The 17695-nt window shown below is 31.7% G+C and overlaps 1 protein-coding gene across 1 annotated transcript in view; it reads left to right on the top strand.

Annotated features, from left to right (window-relative positions):
* The first annotated feature begins 16494 nt into the window (after positions 1–16494).
* The window catches only part of LOC113392325 (adenylyl cyclase 78C), a 28048-nt gene continuing 26847 nt past the window's right edge, over positions 16495–17695 (top strand). The window contains exon 1 of the mRNA XM_026628693.2: positions 16495–16545. Within this exon, the coding sequence (XP_026484478.2) occupies positions 16495–16545 (51 nt within the window). The remainder of the gene's footprint in view (positions 16546–17695) is intronic.

Consider the following 17695-nt stretch of genomic DNA (forward strand, 5'->3'; position numbering starts at 1 on the left):
TAATACTTTCAAAATCAATATAACACATTCAATGCAACAGACTTAAGTTAATAATTTCGTTGTAGTATTCATTTTATCACATCGACTCCATTTTGGCGGCAACCATAATTTACCGAAACATATCAAAAATGTACTCAATAAAACTCACATATGACAGTCAGTGACTGACGTAAAATGCACAGTCTATTTTTTATAACGTAGGTGAGCACCTAGAAAGGTTTTCCAAAAATTAAACCCATAATGAAATTGATAATTGCAATGAAAGTTCGTCATTTCAAATTATAACAATTAAAGTTAATTGTATAATCCTTCTTAAAAATATGAAATTTAAATATATAATGGAAGTTTGTATCAAATAATTTTGTTGAAAAAAAAGGTAGGAGATCCGCAGTCGTTTACATCGCCGCGAACAAATTTTAAAATAGGCGACATAAAATAAGAATATAATAAAAGAAAATCAATGAAAAAATATGGAGTTAAATAAATATAATAAATATATATAGAGCAATGAAGTATATAAGTATACTAGCAAAGACAAGGGGAGGGGAGCGGCGACGGAGAGGAGAGAGTCTTTTGTGGGGTAATGTATACGGTTCAAAATGCATCTCTTGCCAAATTAAAAAAAAGTTAAAGAACGCTTCTGTGCGAAAGGTTATTATACAATTAGTGAATCAATCATAAATTATGATTGATTTCATTCCTAAGGTGTTCTACCTTGGTAAAGAAACGTTCGTTTCCTGGCTATTCCTTTTCATATCGAATTATTTGTAAATAATAGAATTGACAAAAAAACCGCTGAGTTTATTTCGCCGGTTTTGCTCAGGTAAGGGTAATTTCTTTTCCGAACCCGTAAAGTGTAATGCTTCTATACTGAATGAAGGAATTTGAGTTTGAGTCTGAGTTTGAGCGTCATGCCGCTTTTCGTCACGGTATACGATTCGGATTAACCTTCAAGGCACGCCAGTAGATGTTTCTGATTAAAAATTCTGATGGTCTCTGAGACGATGGGAACATCCATCTGGCACGCGGCCTTACTATCTTAATAAATAATGTTCATTTTTTAGTAAAACCTTCTAACTCTATACACGCGTGAATTCGCTTGCACGTCTATTTAATATTATATAAATATTATCAATGTATAATGGAGTAACAATTAGTGAAGACGGCGACGGGCGGTCGGCGACCATACGACGATTAACACTACGGGGTGCCATTGTCGCCTTTAATTCGTTTTACTTATAAATTCAATATAATTTAGCTTTTCTTTATCCTGAATTAAAGATAAGACAATATCTGTGTATGAAAAGACAAGTTTTTCTTAGTGCGTTTGAAATTATTTGTTCACCTATAAACCGTAGTTTCAAAATGTTTTATTAATCAAAGGAATGTTAGGGTTACTTGTTTAACTCTTGCTATTATTTATATAGTTATGTATACAAAAAAAATAGCTAAAATAAAATAAATCATGACCTCAGGCTTCCATAAGATAGGATTCCAGTAGCATAATTGTAATTCGGAAACATTTAATAGTAAGTATAATTTAACAATGAGGGAACACGACGGGAAAAAGTATAACAAAGAAATAACAACGAAATGAGCAAATGCTAGCTTTCCATCATTTAATGCGTTCAAGATTAGTTTGAGTCATTTTGATTTTAAATGTTTGATTACTCAATATAAATAATTATTAGGTTATAAAATAAAATGAGAATGAACGGCTATTATTTAATTTTAAGGGCGCCAGGTGAACTCTTATTGGGCGTGTTTAGTTTATAGACGCGAACGTTAAACATCATAAACGATCCAGCAATTTATTATCGCGACAGACGTATTAAATGAATGTAGTCGTTTTGCTCCCTCACTATGCATTTTACGATCCAGACTGTAATACCTACTTATTTTGTTTGAGTTTTTAATTGAATTGTTTTATACGTTTATAGTAATATTGCAACTGAAATAACGCTACAATCGTCGCGTCTCCGTTTAATTTTTTAATCTTTTAAAATCATGTACAAAAATAAGTTTACTGTTTCGGTTCAAGTTAAAATAATTTAATTTTCTAGTACTTATAAAACTCTACAAAGATGCATTTTCTTTGTATTTCATATTAATATCCAAGTGTACCCACTCAAAAAGTGTAGTAATTTAAAAAGCAATCATTAATCTGTCAATCTATAATATAAACATAATAAAATCAAACAAGCGTTTCGGTGAACGTGATATTTTTCTATGAATATACCGAACGCCGGTATAAATTATTTACATTGTTCCGTTATAAAGAAATACCGGAGAATATATATAATAATATTAATTTTTTTTTAGATTTATATACAAATACTATAAATATATGACCCTGAATGCCTTCTTCAATTGAATAGATTTTAAATCATCCAACTCACAAATGGTGTTTGGTGGGAGGTCTTTGAGCAAGCCCGTCTGGGTAAATACCACCCACTCATCAGATGTTCTACCACCAAACAGCAATAACTAGTTTGAAGAGTGAGTGTGCCAGTGTAATTATAGCCTGTTCACCTACCACCTAGCGTTACACCTAAATTAAAAACAGTATCGGAATTATCGGTGAACTTATATAAAAACCTCACTTACATAAAACATATCGCAGTTAGAGCGCGCGGAACATTATAGTGAAGCAACAAAAGCAATACTTTCACACCCATATGACTTGATCGTATCTCTTTATTCAATTTGATTAATAACATATCTACTTTAAATCTATTTTTCTAAATACAGTATCGATTGAGGTTTTTTAAATTGTAAAACTAAAGTTGTGTTAATTCGTTAGTGAATTTGTCACAGAACGTGTATGTTAGATGATAATGGCAAATTAATTGAACGACGCTCGGTTATTCGAGAAATAAAGATGGCGCAGTGGATAGGACATGTTGATTTTAAATAAAATTCTAATTCGAGCAAACATCTCAGAGTTATCCTTCACGGTGAAAACCTTGTGAGGAAACCAGAGGGATCGGATAAAATTCTAATCGAATGTATACTGGGATAACGTAAATAAGATTAAATTTTGCGGACTAAATTTATCAAAACTTGACATTTTAAATTTCCTACTTCATTTATATACAGGGTTATTGGTAATTCGACGTATTCCCGTTAGGTGGTGATAGGGGTGACTATTTGCGATAATTTTAACCCCCATATGCATGATGCAAAAGTGAACCATTTTTGAGTTAACGCGTTTTTTAGATTTTTTCAAAAATGCAACTTCAAAAATTTATTTAAAAAAAAGTATCAATTAAAATCTATTTTTTTTTCTGATTTATAAAAACGATTAAACACTGGATATTTTTCAATATTTAAACAATAATTATCGGTCCAAATTTAAAAATGCGAGACGGAAAACGATATTATGTCAATATTTTTTTTTTTTTTTTCTTTTAAATATGCCTGAAAGACAAAAAAAATCATTATGAAACTTGTTCTGCAGATTATTTTAAAAACATAATCGTTTACTTAGCTTTCCGAAAATGTATAAAAACTAGGAAAATATTTCAAAGCAACCGAAATAAAATGATCAGAAAGGACGCTGGTGGAAATTCGTATTCGAACATGACCGAATTCGTACTAAAGGTCGCTCTTTAAAATTCCCACAAAATTGATTTAAAATAATAACCAATGTAAAAAAACTTACTTATTTACTTAACTTACTTACTTAATACAAATTTGAAATAAAATTTATAAACAGTATAAACATAAACAGTTCAGTAGCTAAGTTACAATTAAGATATTTTGTATTATCATTTTAATCCTTTTATTCATTTTAGTCACGATGTGGTTTCAGCTGCACGCTCTTTTATAAATCTAACAAAAAATATACGCCATTAAATCTATTATAATATGATACAGTATCTTTCGCTTTGAAATGTCAACGTCTTAGCTCGTATTTTACGTTTGAACGTTTTTCTTTAATAATTTATCTGAAAAATGACCAAGACTAAGAAACGCTTCAAAGAAATGAACCATAAGCCATCACAAAGTGTTGCGAAGTATAAGTTTCACGAAATCGAATCTTAGAAGTTTATAGTTGAATTTTTCAGTGAGTCCATAGTGTTAGTCAAAGTCTTTAATTTAAAGTTAGACATCTCAAAGAATCCACTTTGCTTAAAAGCAGTGGATTATAATAATTTTAATTCTATATACAAATTATCTCCGGCTGTCTGCTTTTCTTTCAGGGCAAACCGCTGAACCGATTTTGATGACATTTTGTATGAAGCAAGCATAAACGCGAGCGAAGTGGCGGGTGACATTTAGTATGAACATAATATAGAATTTTTCAAATGTTGTCACTGTTTATTTTACGCAACACTGAAAATTTTTTTGTTTTTTTTAAACATAAGGTATATAACAATCGTAGGTAACAATTGTATGGATGCGATCCCCACTTAGCAAAGAAACCGCTTTATTGTACATTTTAATACTATTGTTAACTCTACTTGTAAAATAAAATAGGATAGTAATATTCATTTAGTCAAAATAATGAATGAATAAAGTGAATATAGAACCTACTTGTACTGAATTGATCCTGCATTTGCTGTCGAAACACTTGGATCTTGGAGTAGTAGTGCAATAAGCTTCATTAAATTGATAACACCTCGCCCTATTGCCTCCATTGGTGACAGGGTTGGTTCGGTTTTTGCCCAAAATATCGGAATGGCGATTCAACTGGGAAATGCCACGCAGTCATGCCACCATTCCACGCGGTCAAGAAAAATTTTTAATTCATTTTTGTATATATTTAAGGACTTAATGTTAATAATTCTTATGTAAATATCCTTACGATCTCGTACTAAAGTACTAAATATATCTAATACTAAAGACTAACGAGTTCCATAAATGTTTTAATTACGACGTTTATGCATGTTACTGATTTTTTTTATGAAATATAATAATTTAGTTAACCAGTCTGGAGTTATTTCTTAATAAGAAATATCGTCTTAAAATGAAATAATTAATAATTCCGTTTAATTAATTATGTACATCTAAATTGTGACGCTAAAATCACTTTGCTTGGAGAAATGACGCGTCCAAAGTAAATTGAAAATTTGAATGAAATATTGTAGAGACTCGGAAAACATTGCCTAGTTGGCGTGGCTTGTGTACCCTATGGGCCTAAGCATGTCTTGCAGGGATGTCTAAGCGCATTACATAATCGCTACCCGTTTTTTTAATGTTAATTTTCGTATTGTATTTGTATATATAATTACTTATTAAACATCGTTATTACGACTTGAAATTACCTTTTATTGAGTACATAAAAGTTATGTGTTATATATAAGGTATACTTGCTTCACTGGTCTTAATATACCAGATACAAGAGTCCCGAGTTACGAGTGAGGATATTTATAAAAATCAGGTTTGTGGAAAGGTAGGTAGGTGTATTACGATCAAAGTGTTGCTAAGGGCCCGGAACTTGTATCAAAGAGGGCGATTCAGTCTTGCGAACATGTTTCTTAAGCATTTCATTTTTTATAATATAAGTATTCTATATTATGTAGTTTGGATGTAATTATAGTTTTAAATAATGGTGTCTCATCGTGAAAAGAAGTCGCCATTATAATGTTTTATAGTTTTCGACCGAGTCGCTCGAAATATTTGACGATATACAGTTTTCACAGCTTATTAGTATTCAAATTGTATTTAGTAAATGTCAACTACAAAGTTTTGATATTTAAATTTTAATGTAACACAAGTATATTTTTGCGGGAAGAATTCTTCTACAAGTTCTAAAAATATTTAGTTCAATTTTTTTTAAAATGATTATTACAAATAGGCTGAAAAATAATCATGTTACATACGATATTACGTGGTTATAAATTGAATATTACACGGGATGAAATAAAAAACAAAAATAGAGAATAGACAAAAGACTTGTTACCAAAGTATTCTCTAACTACTTAAAAAAGCCAAAACAATTATACGCATATTAGTCATTATTAACTACTAGCTATTACTCACCCACCTCGTTGAGCATTAAATAAAAAGGGGATCAACTGTACTTCCTAAATTGGTCATAGTCCCTTACGGATAAGTTCAGTAGTGTTCACGTGATTGCCGCACAAAAAAAAACATATAATGGTTATACGTTACCTATATTAAATGGGACGAGATCGCCATGTAATTTGTACTCGTGGACTTTAAACGACGGTCGTGAGCAAAAACCAAATGTGATTAATTTGTGTGTGATCGTACTACCGGAGCCGAAACAGGAACATGTTGATCTATATACTAAAAAAAACTTGCAATCGTTGAAGATATCGAGTTTATATACACAGACAAATAAATATACCACAGAAAAATTTCTCGTATTATTTTTAGAAACGTCAATTTGTCAAAAATAAACTATAAAATAAAAAATAAAAATTTGAGTTGAGGTTATACGTATTCCAATAAAAAAAGATATGCATTGTTCGGTAAAAATTGACGAAGATGTCGAGGAATATACAAAAGAAGGCTCAGCCTTTTTTAAATATTTTAATAGGTAAATAAAAAATATCAGGTGTTTTATAAAATATATATCAACATTTTACTACCCTTAAAGGTTGGCAACAATGTTTACAAGTCAACGGAGTATACCAAAAGAGATAATGATGGCTTTATTATCCATAAAAAATACTCGGGTGAGAAGCGAAGGGTTCTTTGCTCTCACACACGGTAAATAAAACAAATAAACTGGGTTGGTATCGACCACTCACTAGTTAGTCCGCCAAACATCAATACTTCTTATTGGTGTACTTCTGTTTAAAGATATTGATGTTTAATTCTAAAAAATGCATTAATAGATAAACGGCATACAATTTTTTTGGGCATTTTGTTATTTCACACTTCTAACCCGAACTCGTACGAGTACTGCTCATCGTAGTGGTAGCTGTAGGATATCTTGTGTGAGGATGTTTGAAGTGGTGGCCTGGCGTGCTTTACTTGAGACGGACAGGGTAGCTAGAATGGCCTCACACTGCCGTACGTACTAGTAAAAAGTGGAGAAATGAGATCACCTTTGCTCCCTTAGGAGAGCTCCGCCGACCCATGTACGGAGCACAGTACGGGAGAACTTACGGATGCGTTATATCAACGACCACGAACACGATCCCGCACTCTCTCTGATCCAGGTTTCCACTGGTTGAAACAAAAGGGTCACTGGAAAATCCGAAATCTAAAATTTTGGAAAATATTAACGATTTATGCACAATCGTCCAAATAATAAATTAATTAGGCGTCAATTATTATAGGCACCTTTATTTTAACATTTCAAAATTTCATCGTGGTTGGGATTTTACAATTATTTTCATAATATTATTCCACTAATGCGTTATTATTGTGGATGTCTTTAACGCCTTAATATGACAAATAATTGGGAGCGAGTGACCGAGCCGGAACTTGACAATAATGAGGCATTAGTTATTATATAGTTAGCGTTAGTTATTACATATTCTATCGTTCTGAATAGCGACAACGTAAATCGCTAATCCTCTTTAGCAATATGTTGACAAAATCTGTTGCTTTGCAATTTACCGTTGCACTTATTTTCCTAAAACATCTGTTATTTATGTAAGTTATCGTGCCGCACGAGGATTAGTTTTTTAAAGCCGTACTTATTACTATGCATTGATATATCTTCTTTCATGTCCTTTCACGTTTCGAGTGCGAACTACATTAAACCTAAAATCAGGTTCATCGAACTTTTCGACTTACACATATTTTTAAGGTTAATACCTTTACAGCCTAGTGTAAGGTATAACTAACCTTGAGTTAATAATTATCTCCTGACGAGTCAACTGCAAGGTACATAGTGCAAATGTATGTACAGAAACAAAAGTTCAACATCAACACATGCGGAGTCTCTATTCTCCTACGCTCATAAGCCGACGCGATCGGAAAGATTTCACGTGAAATTTGATAATATCATGGGAATAAAACTCTGCTAACATCAAATCCAATAACTTTTGATTTTATTTATACGTCTATATAGAATGTCAAAGCTGAGAACGCGTCGAAAAAAATAGCGGCTAATAGGCCACCGAGTATACCCACACTAGTAAAGTACTATAACGTTTAGCGAGTGTCAAGCCTTGTTGTCGTGCACACTAAGATAATAAAGTTTCCTTTTATTTTAGATTTTTTGTAGTGCGACACGCGATCTATATATATAATCTCAGCTACTAACTTGATAGTGTCAGATCCATGACTCAAACCATGGTCCTCGAGATCTGCCTTATGACTTACAAGATTGAGACCAACGAGGCGTGAATAACATTTTGTGGTTGAATTTTTATTAGACATGCTGCATCGGTAAGTAAGAAAGTTGTATTATCAACTTTAATTACAACAATTACGACGCACATAAACTTCACTTCTCTAAAAAATAGTGCTATGGTTACACCGTGCCCTATTCTTAGGGCCTATTTAACAATTTATGGGCAATAAAGATTCCAATTTCGTCTTAGCTATCACTAGGATTAGGTTATAATAAAGAAATAATCTTTTCATAACAAGCAAATTCTAGTAGTAAAATTTACGGCCCACCGTATTATCTCTTTATAAATATTACAATATCCTATGGATATTCAACTGAAGATGAATTTTAAACATAAAAACAGTTGTAAAACAATCACTACTGGCTATAGCCAATATTGTGAACACTTTAGATTATGCTACAAGGCTTAGAATAATAAAATAAATCGAAATAAAGCCGTTCTTACATTTATATTTATAGTCATTATAGAAAAGCTGTGAGTAAGCGGACGTATACATTCGAAGTTACGTAATACCCACTATTCTTTTGAACAAATAAAGTGTGTTAAGTGCATGTAAAATAGACGTAATCTTCCTCGTTATGTTAAAAATCCGTTCTTACTTTATATCAAGTGGTTTTTATAATGTTTATGCCTCGCTATTTTTGAACCGAAGCTCTTTAATGCTCGTTTGGTATTGGGCGAGGATCGTGGCTGCGCAACGTATCTTATTGGCTGGGCAGCGCATACTGCCATGTGCCAGTGCATTTTGCAAATATGAGAGTACGATATAAAGTGTAAGAGAAAGAGAGTGAGAGAGAGTGAGAAGAATTAAATTTAAAACTAGATTAAGAAGAATGTCTATTACATGCCAATTGAAGTTCGCGTAGATAACTTGTAAATAACAATTGAATATTATATCTAAATTAAATACATTTTATTTCATAACAATATTAAATGACACTAGGCAACAAAAAAATACATTTTTTTTTTCACAGAGATCTGATTGTGTGATTCTGAACCACCATGCTATAGAAAACTTAGAACACAAAATAAAACATCTCAGTCACGTATAGCTTTAGAGAGAAATTTATTTTTAATTTAAACTACTTTTTGTTATTATTTTAAATAAATTTGTTATTGAGACATAAAAAATAAACTAGTTTTTGTCCTTTTGGCCTGTCTGTTGTAAGAAGAGTTTGGTGTCTCTCTAATCTACAGCCAACAGTAGTCTGCAAGTATTGCAGTGGTACATTTTCCCTGAAAACGCTTTTCTATTGAAGTAATATCTTGGTGGAAGCGCTCACCGTGCTCATCGCTGACTGTACTTAGATTTTCTTTAAAAAAATTTAGATGCGAGTGCAGAAAGAAAGTGCATCTTTAATGACATATTGCAACCCAATTCTTTATAAGCATTTATAAGGCTTCTAACATTTGATTTATAAGGCTTTCATACTGAGGCGGTCGTTTATTTTCCAAAAAGTTTTCCGTGACTTGACCCAATGCCAACCAAGCATTATTTTCTTTAGTGTTTAAGGTCGAAATGAACAACGGAACTTTTATTAACTTCTGGGCGTCTGGGCCAATAAAAATACCTTCTTTTAGTTTTGCAGGATTTTTTTTTCAGAAATTTAAAGCCTTGGCCGTCTTTGTTCATTTCTTTTACGAAATTTTTAATCAACCCTAGTTTAATAAAGTAAAGGCGGCAAAAGAACTTTTTATTGTCTCTATTAATGGGTAATTTTTTAATTTTTTTTGACCTGGATCATAAGGTCTCAGTGGCCAAAAAAAAGCTTTGTCATCCGTTAGACAAAAATAACAGTCATTCATATGATCCTTAGGTTCTCGCCAAATCATAGGTTGACCAAAAGACATCTTTGTTGGTTTCCCATTGAACCAGTTCGTCAAATTCTTGTGTCATGAGTAACGACACATATGCACGATAACACTTCGTAATCAAAGGCGTTATACATGCGTTTTTTTTGACTCTTCGGAGAATATAAACCGCAAATAAAACAGAATAAATCCGGAGAATAAACAAAAAAGCGAAGTATGGTGAAAGAAATAAATGTACACTGACACTACAAAATATTATTTTGATCGTATGTAAGAAAAATTTAGAACTACCCTCCTAAATTGATAAAAACAAAGTGATTTAAAAAGAAATTTAGAAATCTCCGATTTTATACGTGATAGAAATAAATTATTATTTTTCTGCTATTGAATCATGATTATCTATAAAATACGCTATTTTTTCCCGGGAAATTTTGAGTGTTGCCTAATGTAATTAACAAATCAAATAGTATTTTTTTAAAGACTGACGTACTTATATTATTTATAATTGAGTGTAATTCGAAATTAATATAATATAGGTACCAGATTTCAATTTTGTCTGAACATAAAGTTTCACTTAGTTTGTGTGAAAAAGAAGAAAAAAAAAATGTATTCGACGCTTGAAGCGACGTTAATGAGCTCGCATTGACAGTTGACTTCGTTTGTGGCAAATGTATGCGGAAAGTTATAATCAATCATGAATATGCTAACGAGGGATGGTCGGTCACCTAGGTTGATTGCTACGAGACACTACTACGCAGCTGGCTCACCCGATGTCATAATCGGATTTATAGTTATCAACAAATAAAATCACACTAATATCAATTTTTTTTTATCATTACTCCATAGTATTCATTAAAGTCGCCAACGGCTTCTGTCTCTAGTAATCGAAGTCAAAGTCAAAAATCTTTATTCAATATGAAAGTGATTACACCTGCTTATTGATAGTCAAAAATCTACCACTGGTTCGGAAATTAACACCTCGGACCTGAGAAGAACCGGCGAAAGAAACTCAGCGGGATATATATACTTTTTTTTATTTTATTTTCACAAGTATTGATTTCATGTTTTCTTGTACAATAATAATAAACATATTTTCGATATTTGAAACAGACTGGAGGCATATCATTCCAAAGGTGTGCAATCAACTAAATATTAGCGTCAATCTCAGAAACTGAAACGATATACGATATATTCAGGTGACGCTAACCATATGTATAAGTTATGAATATTTTATAAAATAAGCTAAAGTTAAGATGATACTTGTCAATTGTGTGGGATAATATCCTGTCACCATACAGACATACCTTTAATACTTCAAAGGAAACGTCCATGGCTCTATATCTCTACCTTCTAAGTATTACTCGTCCAAATTCGAAGATGCACTGCTATTCTGTAAGAACTTACTGTGTTATTTTGATGCGTGAATCCTTAAAAAAAGATTACAATTATGTCGCATATCACTTCTCGATCAGTTTTCGAGTGTATTCTAATAGAATGGATATTCATACACATGTATGTATATCCAAGATGATATAAAAAGAGAAACGGGCCAAAGATCTAACAGGGTTTGCAATTTTTAATTTTTTCAGTAACATCTTTGGCATTATCGCATTAAAACCCAATAAATTTGTACAAACCTAGGTGGATTTAGAACATGAATTAGCTGTAGACTAGGCGACAGATATCTAATACAGTTTCGTAAATAAATTAACCTATAACCGAGGTAATCGACTAAAAAGGCTCTCCACTCCAAGTACCAGACTTTATAACTCCCCAAAGCGCAATTAATCGTAATGACGTACGGACAGAATAATAGAAGTGGTTTCTATTCATTGTTATTATTCCAAAAACCATAATTACCAAAGTACTATTTTATGTTAACTATAAATGGAAACGTTATATATTAAAAGACAAAGAATGTTTTATACAATTATAATTATTAATACCTTATTTCGTGAGTTTCCTGATAATTCAAGAGCTAAGCGTTTACAAATATTGATTACTGTACACTGTTATATGGACTATCGCTAAACTGAACTAATATAGGACCGATGTCGCATGAAACAGCATTATATTTACTCGTCGCCTGTAAATTAAATTACTCTACTACTAATCTACTCTTCAATAAAAATAAATTATTGTCTATTGTTTTACGATAAATATGATCAATTTTATACGTAATTTATAGTAACAGAGCTATTCAATTAAATACTTAATACATAATAATTTTCGTTGATATGCTTTTCTAAAAATCGAAAATGACATTTCCAAAACCAGGAAACTTACGTTAACATGATCTTAAAACAATTCGTTAAAGCAACTGTATTCGCAATTTACTATCTGATTTCAGAATATATAACATAAATTATGAAGTCATATATGAATACGCAAAAACACAGACCAACATAACATAAACTTGTTTACATTTATTATTTTCTTCGTCTATAAGAACAGTTAACTGACGCAACGTATTACGATAAAACATAGCTCGGTAATGGAGTCAATAAAAATAGATACAATAATTTTATTTTCACAGCCCTCAACAGTAATAAATATAGAACTACGTTTCGAATATTCAATTGTTGCCAATACATAAATTATTTTGGCAAATATGTCAATCTTCCGATCATCCCTCCACTTTTTTAATATAATATTACAAACGTTAAGTTTTATGTTTACGTTTGCAATTGCTATTAAAATTTCTCTTTACTAACTTTTCAATTACGTTTAGAATCATGTTAAGGGTCGGAGCTGACGCGCAAAAAGCTGAAGCGAACAAACGGCGTAAATATTTTCCTCTTATACCTAAATTATAACTTTGTTCCGTTTGCAGTTGAGACACTTGAAACTTGGAGTAATAGTGTAGTTATTATATAGCCTCCAATGATGGCACAGGGTTTATCCAGAGAATTGGAATTGTGATTCAACGGGGAAAAACTGGTAGCGTCCTTGCCACTATTCAACGCGACCATGACTTTTATAGAATTTACTTTATATACATTTTTAATTAATATTATTACATTTAAGTTTCCAATGAGTTACGTATAATCTTCGCTTACAAAGTGTATCTATTTAATGACTTCTATTTTCTCATGACAAGACATGAAAAATGTAATTAAAAAGAAAACTGTACGCAAGAGCTTTTATTAAAGCCTGTAGTGAATACGAAGTACAATTTAGTTTCAACTAAATTACGAATGTCAAACGCAAACGGCCTGGCTCTGCCGTAATGGCTCCCCTCGTCTACTAATTTACTCAAATGAGTTTGTTTGTCAGGAATCTTTTAATGTCACTCTTATTTTTCTGTTGAAATTTGGTTGGTCGACTAGCAAGCGAACCACCTGGTAGTAAGTGTTTATCACCCATTAGCGAAATAATAATTATGTCTTATATTAACAATGGAACACTAACCTTGGGAACTGAGATGTCAGTGATGGCTTTCTTATCTGTAGTTACACTGGCACTGTCACTCACAGCAATAAGAATTGCGTTTTGGCGGTAAAATATATGATGAGAGGATGATACGGCTTACCAACCTTACACCACATGAATGTTTCTTATAAAATACATTCAACATACTTCACAAGATATATAATAATGTAAGAGCAATACGGTTTTATGTATTATAAAAACTAATTACATTATTGAGGCGATGATTTAAATATTAAATTTACTTAACTTGTATGATAAAAGTCTAGTCTAGCAATTGTGAACGTTCGAATCTTAATTATATTATTAGATTTCGTAAGAGTAGATTCAGATAATGAAGAGACTGTTTAGAGCGGGATTACTAAGACTGACTAAAAAAAAAATTCTGTAAGAAGTTATTTTGATCGTGGAAACACGTAACTATAGTAAAAATCACTTGTTTACTTTCTTAGAAAATTGCTGGTTGGCGGTTTCTCCGCTACTGCTGGTTCAGGCGCTTACATAACCGACATTTGTAATTTGTAATTCCTTTAGCAGACTTTTAAGACCGACCCTGTTGAGATGACTCCCTCCATCTCACCCCGGTTCATTCCTGACGTAACTACTCGGCTTTTCGTGTAAACATACCAATAAAATGAATTAGATTATGAAAATATACTTTGTCTTGCAAAAATAACGAGAGACGAACGATCTATCAATGACTGCGGTAATGTCAACGCGACATAAAACGTTCGCCCATCAGCTTCGCCCACACTCCCATCGAGGTCTTGACGCTTGTCAACAATGCAATTGCATCACGTTACTTCTACGTGTTGCGTGTAAATTGCAATGGCCTTAATTAAGTACTTTATTAACTCCTCATTTGGAGGTTATCGTACTTGGTCGCATTATTGTAAGTTCGATTTAATTTTAAGTTGAATTTAATTTAATCAATAGTAGGATTATTTTTATATCAAATAAAAAGTCAGGCGCTAAACGCAGTACGATAGCGACTCGTGTAGAAATATAAATAAAATAATTATGGTATTATTATTATTATTATTTACGAGCGCGAGAAAAACCAATATCAAATTCAATCAATGAGCTTTCTCCTTCGAGAAGTCTCCTGCGTTCTGAGGAGATTTCGATTCTGTATTAGGATGATTTATCTGTGTGTAACTGGTGTATATGTGTGTTTTATTTGTACTACTGTATGTATTCTAAATTACTTTCAACCGATATACAATTATAAAACGGATAAACGATCAATATTTTCAAAATTTGATTCAGTGTTTTTATGCGGTTTTATTTAGCTCGACCCGTATATTCATATATTTAAACTCCGCCGTGTGAGCAAACTGAAAGAATAGGCAGATTTTTACGGTCGGTCGCCCGTTTAATCCTAACTCACATTGAGAATGTTTTTATAGTGGATTTTTCTTCTTATCATACGGGAGGTTGAAGCGCGTACATGCGCGACTGATGAATGCGTTATTCTAGTCAATACAATATAATTCCCCTAGTCGCCTTGTACGACTCCCACGGGTTGCGATGGCTCAAATATACTCTGGCGTAGTTTACACACGACACCTGGCTGTCTGTATTATACCGTGTAAGATTTCTTTGCGTCCTTATATTATAAAATATAATTACATAATTGAAAAAAATATGTATTTGGCATTTTGTATATATTGCAGTATAATGCTGTTAGTTTTATGAAAGTTAAAATCGATACATTTTAGAAATGTATAAAAATATTTGAAAAAGAATATCAAATTTGATTGTTAACAAATTTTTTAAGTATCTTCATATATAATATAATCACGCATACTTTCATTTAAATAAAATGATTTTCGCTTCCGTCTCAGCTCAGACAAGTGATAAATGACTTAAATCGGTCGTTGTCTACTTGAACGCGCTACTTGAATAATATAAAGGCCGACTTTTTGAACTTAAGCACGTTCTTACAACGCTATTCAACCTGCCGTCAATTTTTTTTAATGAATTCTATACATTTTTAATAATATAATTATTATTAAAAATTAGAGGAAAAATTATAAAAAATTGTTGTTTCTATATTTTTTTTATCTATAGCAATGAAACTCATTTATACCAAACAAAAGAAAAATAAAATCGGTTGATAAATATCAAGTACTACGTACTACGCTTTTTGTATTTGCTTTTATATAAACTATACCTACAATAATAATATATAAACAACGTCTCCCATAATCTCTTCATTTCATTGAAGTGGGTTAATAACAGAACAAATGGTTTTTCAATCAGATGACATCTTCATCAATCATGAACTTTATATATCCGTTTTGTCGTAAAATGACAGTTTTTGTAGACAGGTTAAAATCATGATTAATTTGTATGAAAGCCTCGCAGTGTTTAGCATGTATCCTAAGCCGCGTATTATATAAAGCTGTATGGATGGATAAATATATAGAACACATATATTAAGTGACTGAGCCAGTATAAGATTATAACATCTTAGTTCCCAAGGTTGGGTGGAGGATTGACAACTTGGTGCCAATATCTGTAGGAATTGGTGACCACTAAATATGAAGTGGTCCACTTGCCAATTTGCCCACCTTTGTTAAAAAGCACAATAGTAAGCGTTGATAGTGAATTAAAGGTTGTACAGTATTGTGATATGTGTTGAAGATAACCATCGTGAGGAAACCAGTATGATACCAATGAAATTACCAATTAAATTATGTCACATTTTAATGCTATAATTAAAGATAAAAATCGATTAAACGCAGGACCAACAGATTTATTGCTTTCCAATGCACGGTAGATAAACAGCGGTTAAAAATTAATAAAAACTCAACCTTTTTTTGGACCAATAAAGATTGGTTTTTAAAATCAAGGTCAAAATTTGCTTACATAACCGAATAGACTCAGGTGACAGTGTGCTATATTTATTATAAATTAAATAATTTCTCTTTTTTTACTTTCCTTTATTGTTGCAGGGTCCAGGATGGCTGATAGTAACGTCAGTTTTAGTACAAGATGTTCCGCGACAGACGCAGTAAGTATTTAACGAAATATTCAACATTTTTTTTTTTTATGTTAATTAGTTACCTTATTCCCAATGACGTTAAGTTCATCGAATGGGTAGAACATCAACGTAGTATATTTACTAATGTAAATAGAACGTAAATAGAACTTTAGGTACAATTAAATTGTTAAAATCTAGACTAAACTTTTATGTATTTGATTTAAGTTCTTTTTATCTAGCTAAACTTGTATATTTTATAAATTTATAACTTAAAGTATAATGTAGGTTGAAATTATAATTTTAATAATGTTTTTTTAAACCTTTTCAATATTCATATTAAAGAAAAAAAGAGAACGGAGACCCTGTGGCAGGCCTACCTAGTTCCTCTTACTCATCATTTATTCCATTAAATAGCAATACCTTATATTAAAAAACTCAGTATCCATTATTACTATACATAAATATGTATATAATTTATATATAACCAAATTGCATAGCTCATTGAAAACATGTTATTGTTATATTCATAAGTCAATGCTGAGTGAGCCAGAGTAATCATAATGACATCTTAAATCCCTCGGGTTTTAAAGCATTGATGATGTAAAAAGTTTAGAAAGTGATAGATTACTTTTTGTAATACCAGTTCCCATGGAGAAAGGGACTAATTACCAACAGATTCATTTGATCGTCTGAACGATCTACGAGAACTAATCAACTTTCATAATAAAATAGAAAGGTAGAAAGATAATACAGAAGTAGAATAGGCTTCAAACCTTCTTAGCAAGAGAAGATGCGTTTGCCCAGCAATGGAAAATTATAAATTAATTATATTCAGACTTAAAGTTGAATATTTTTCAACAAAGATTAAATTAACACTTAATGCTTAATAACATAATTGAAAACTTGAGAATAAAACGTCGAAAACTTTACTGAAACACGCGACACACCGTGAACAGAACATAATCGACAACGTCAAATCTCAAGCATTAAACTCGCTTTTACGGCAGAAAGTCTTTCCTTGAAACGTAGTGACGTTTAATGTAATTTTGTAATTCGTAATACGGACAAAAAAGCAATCCTTAGAAATAAGATAACGATATACGACGATCAAGAATGTGAGGAATAGTAACTCTTTAATTCATAATCGTTAAGTTCATATATGCACAAATTGCTGAAGGCA

This window comes from Vanessa tameamea, chromosome 5 (assembly GCF_037043105.1).
Source record: "Vanessa tameamea isolate UH-Manoa-2023 chromosome 5, ilVanTame1 primary haplotype, whole genome shotgun sequence".
NCBI classification, from domain to species: domain Eukaryota; kingdom Metazoa; phylum Arthropoda; class Insecta; order Lepidoptera; family Nymphalidae; genus Vanessa; species Vanessa tameamea.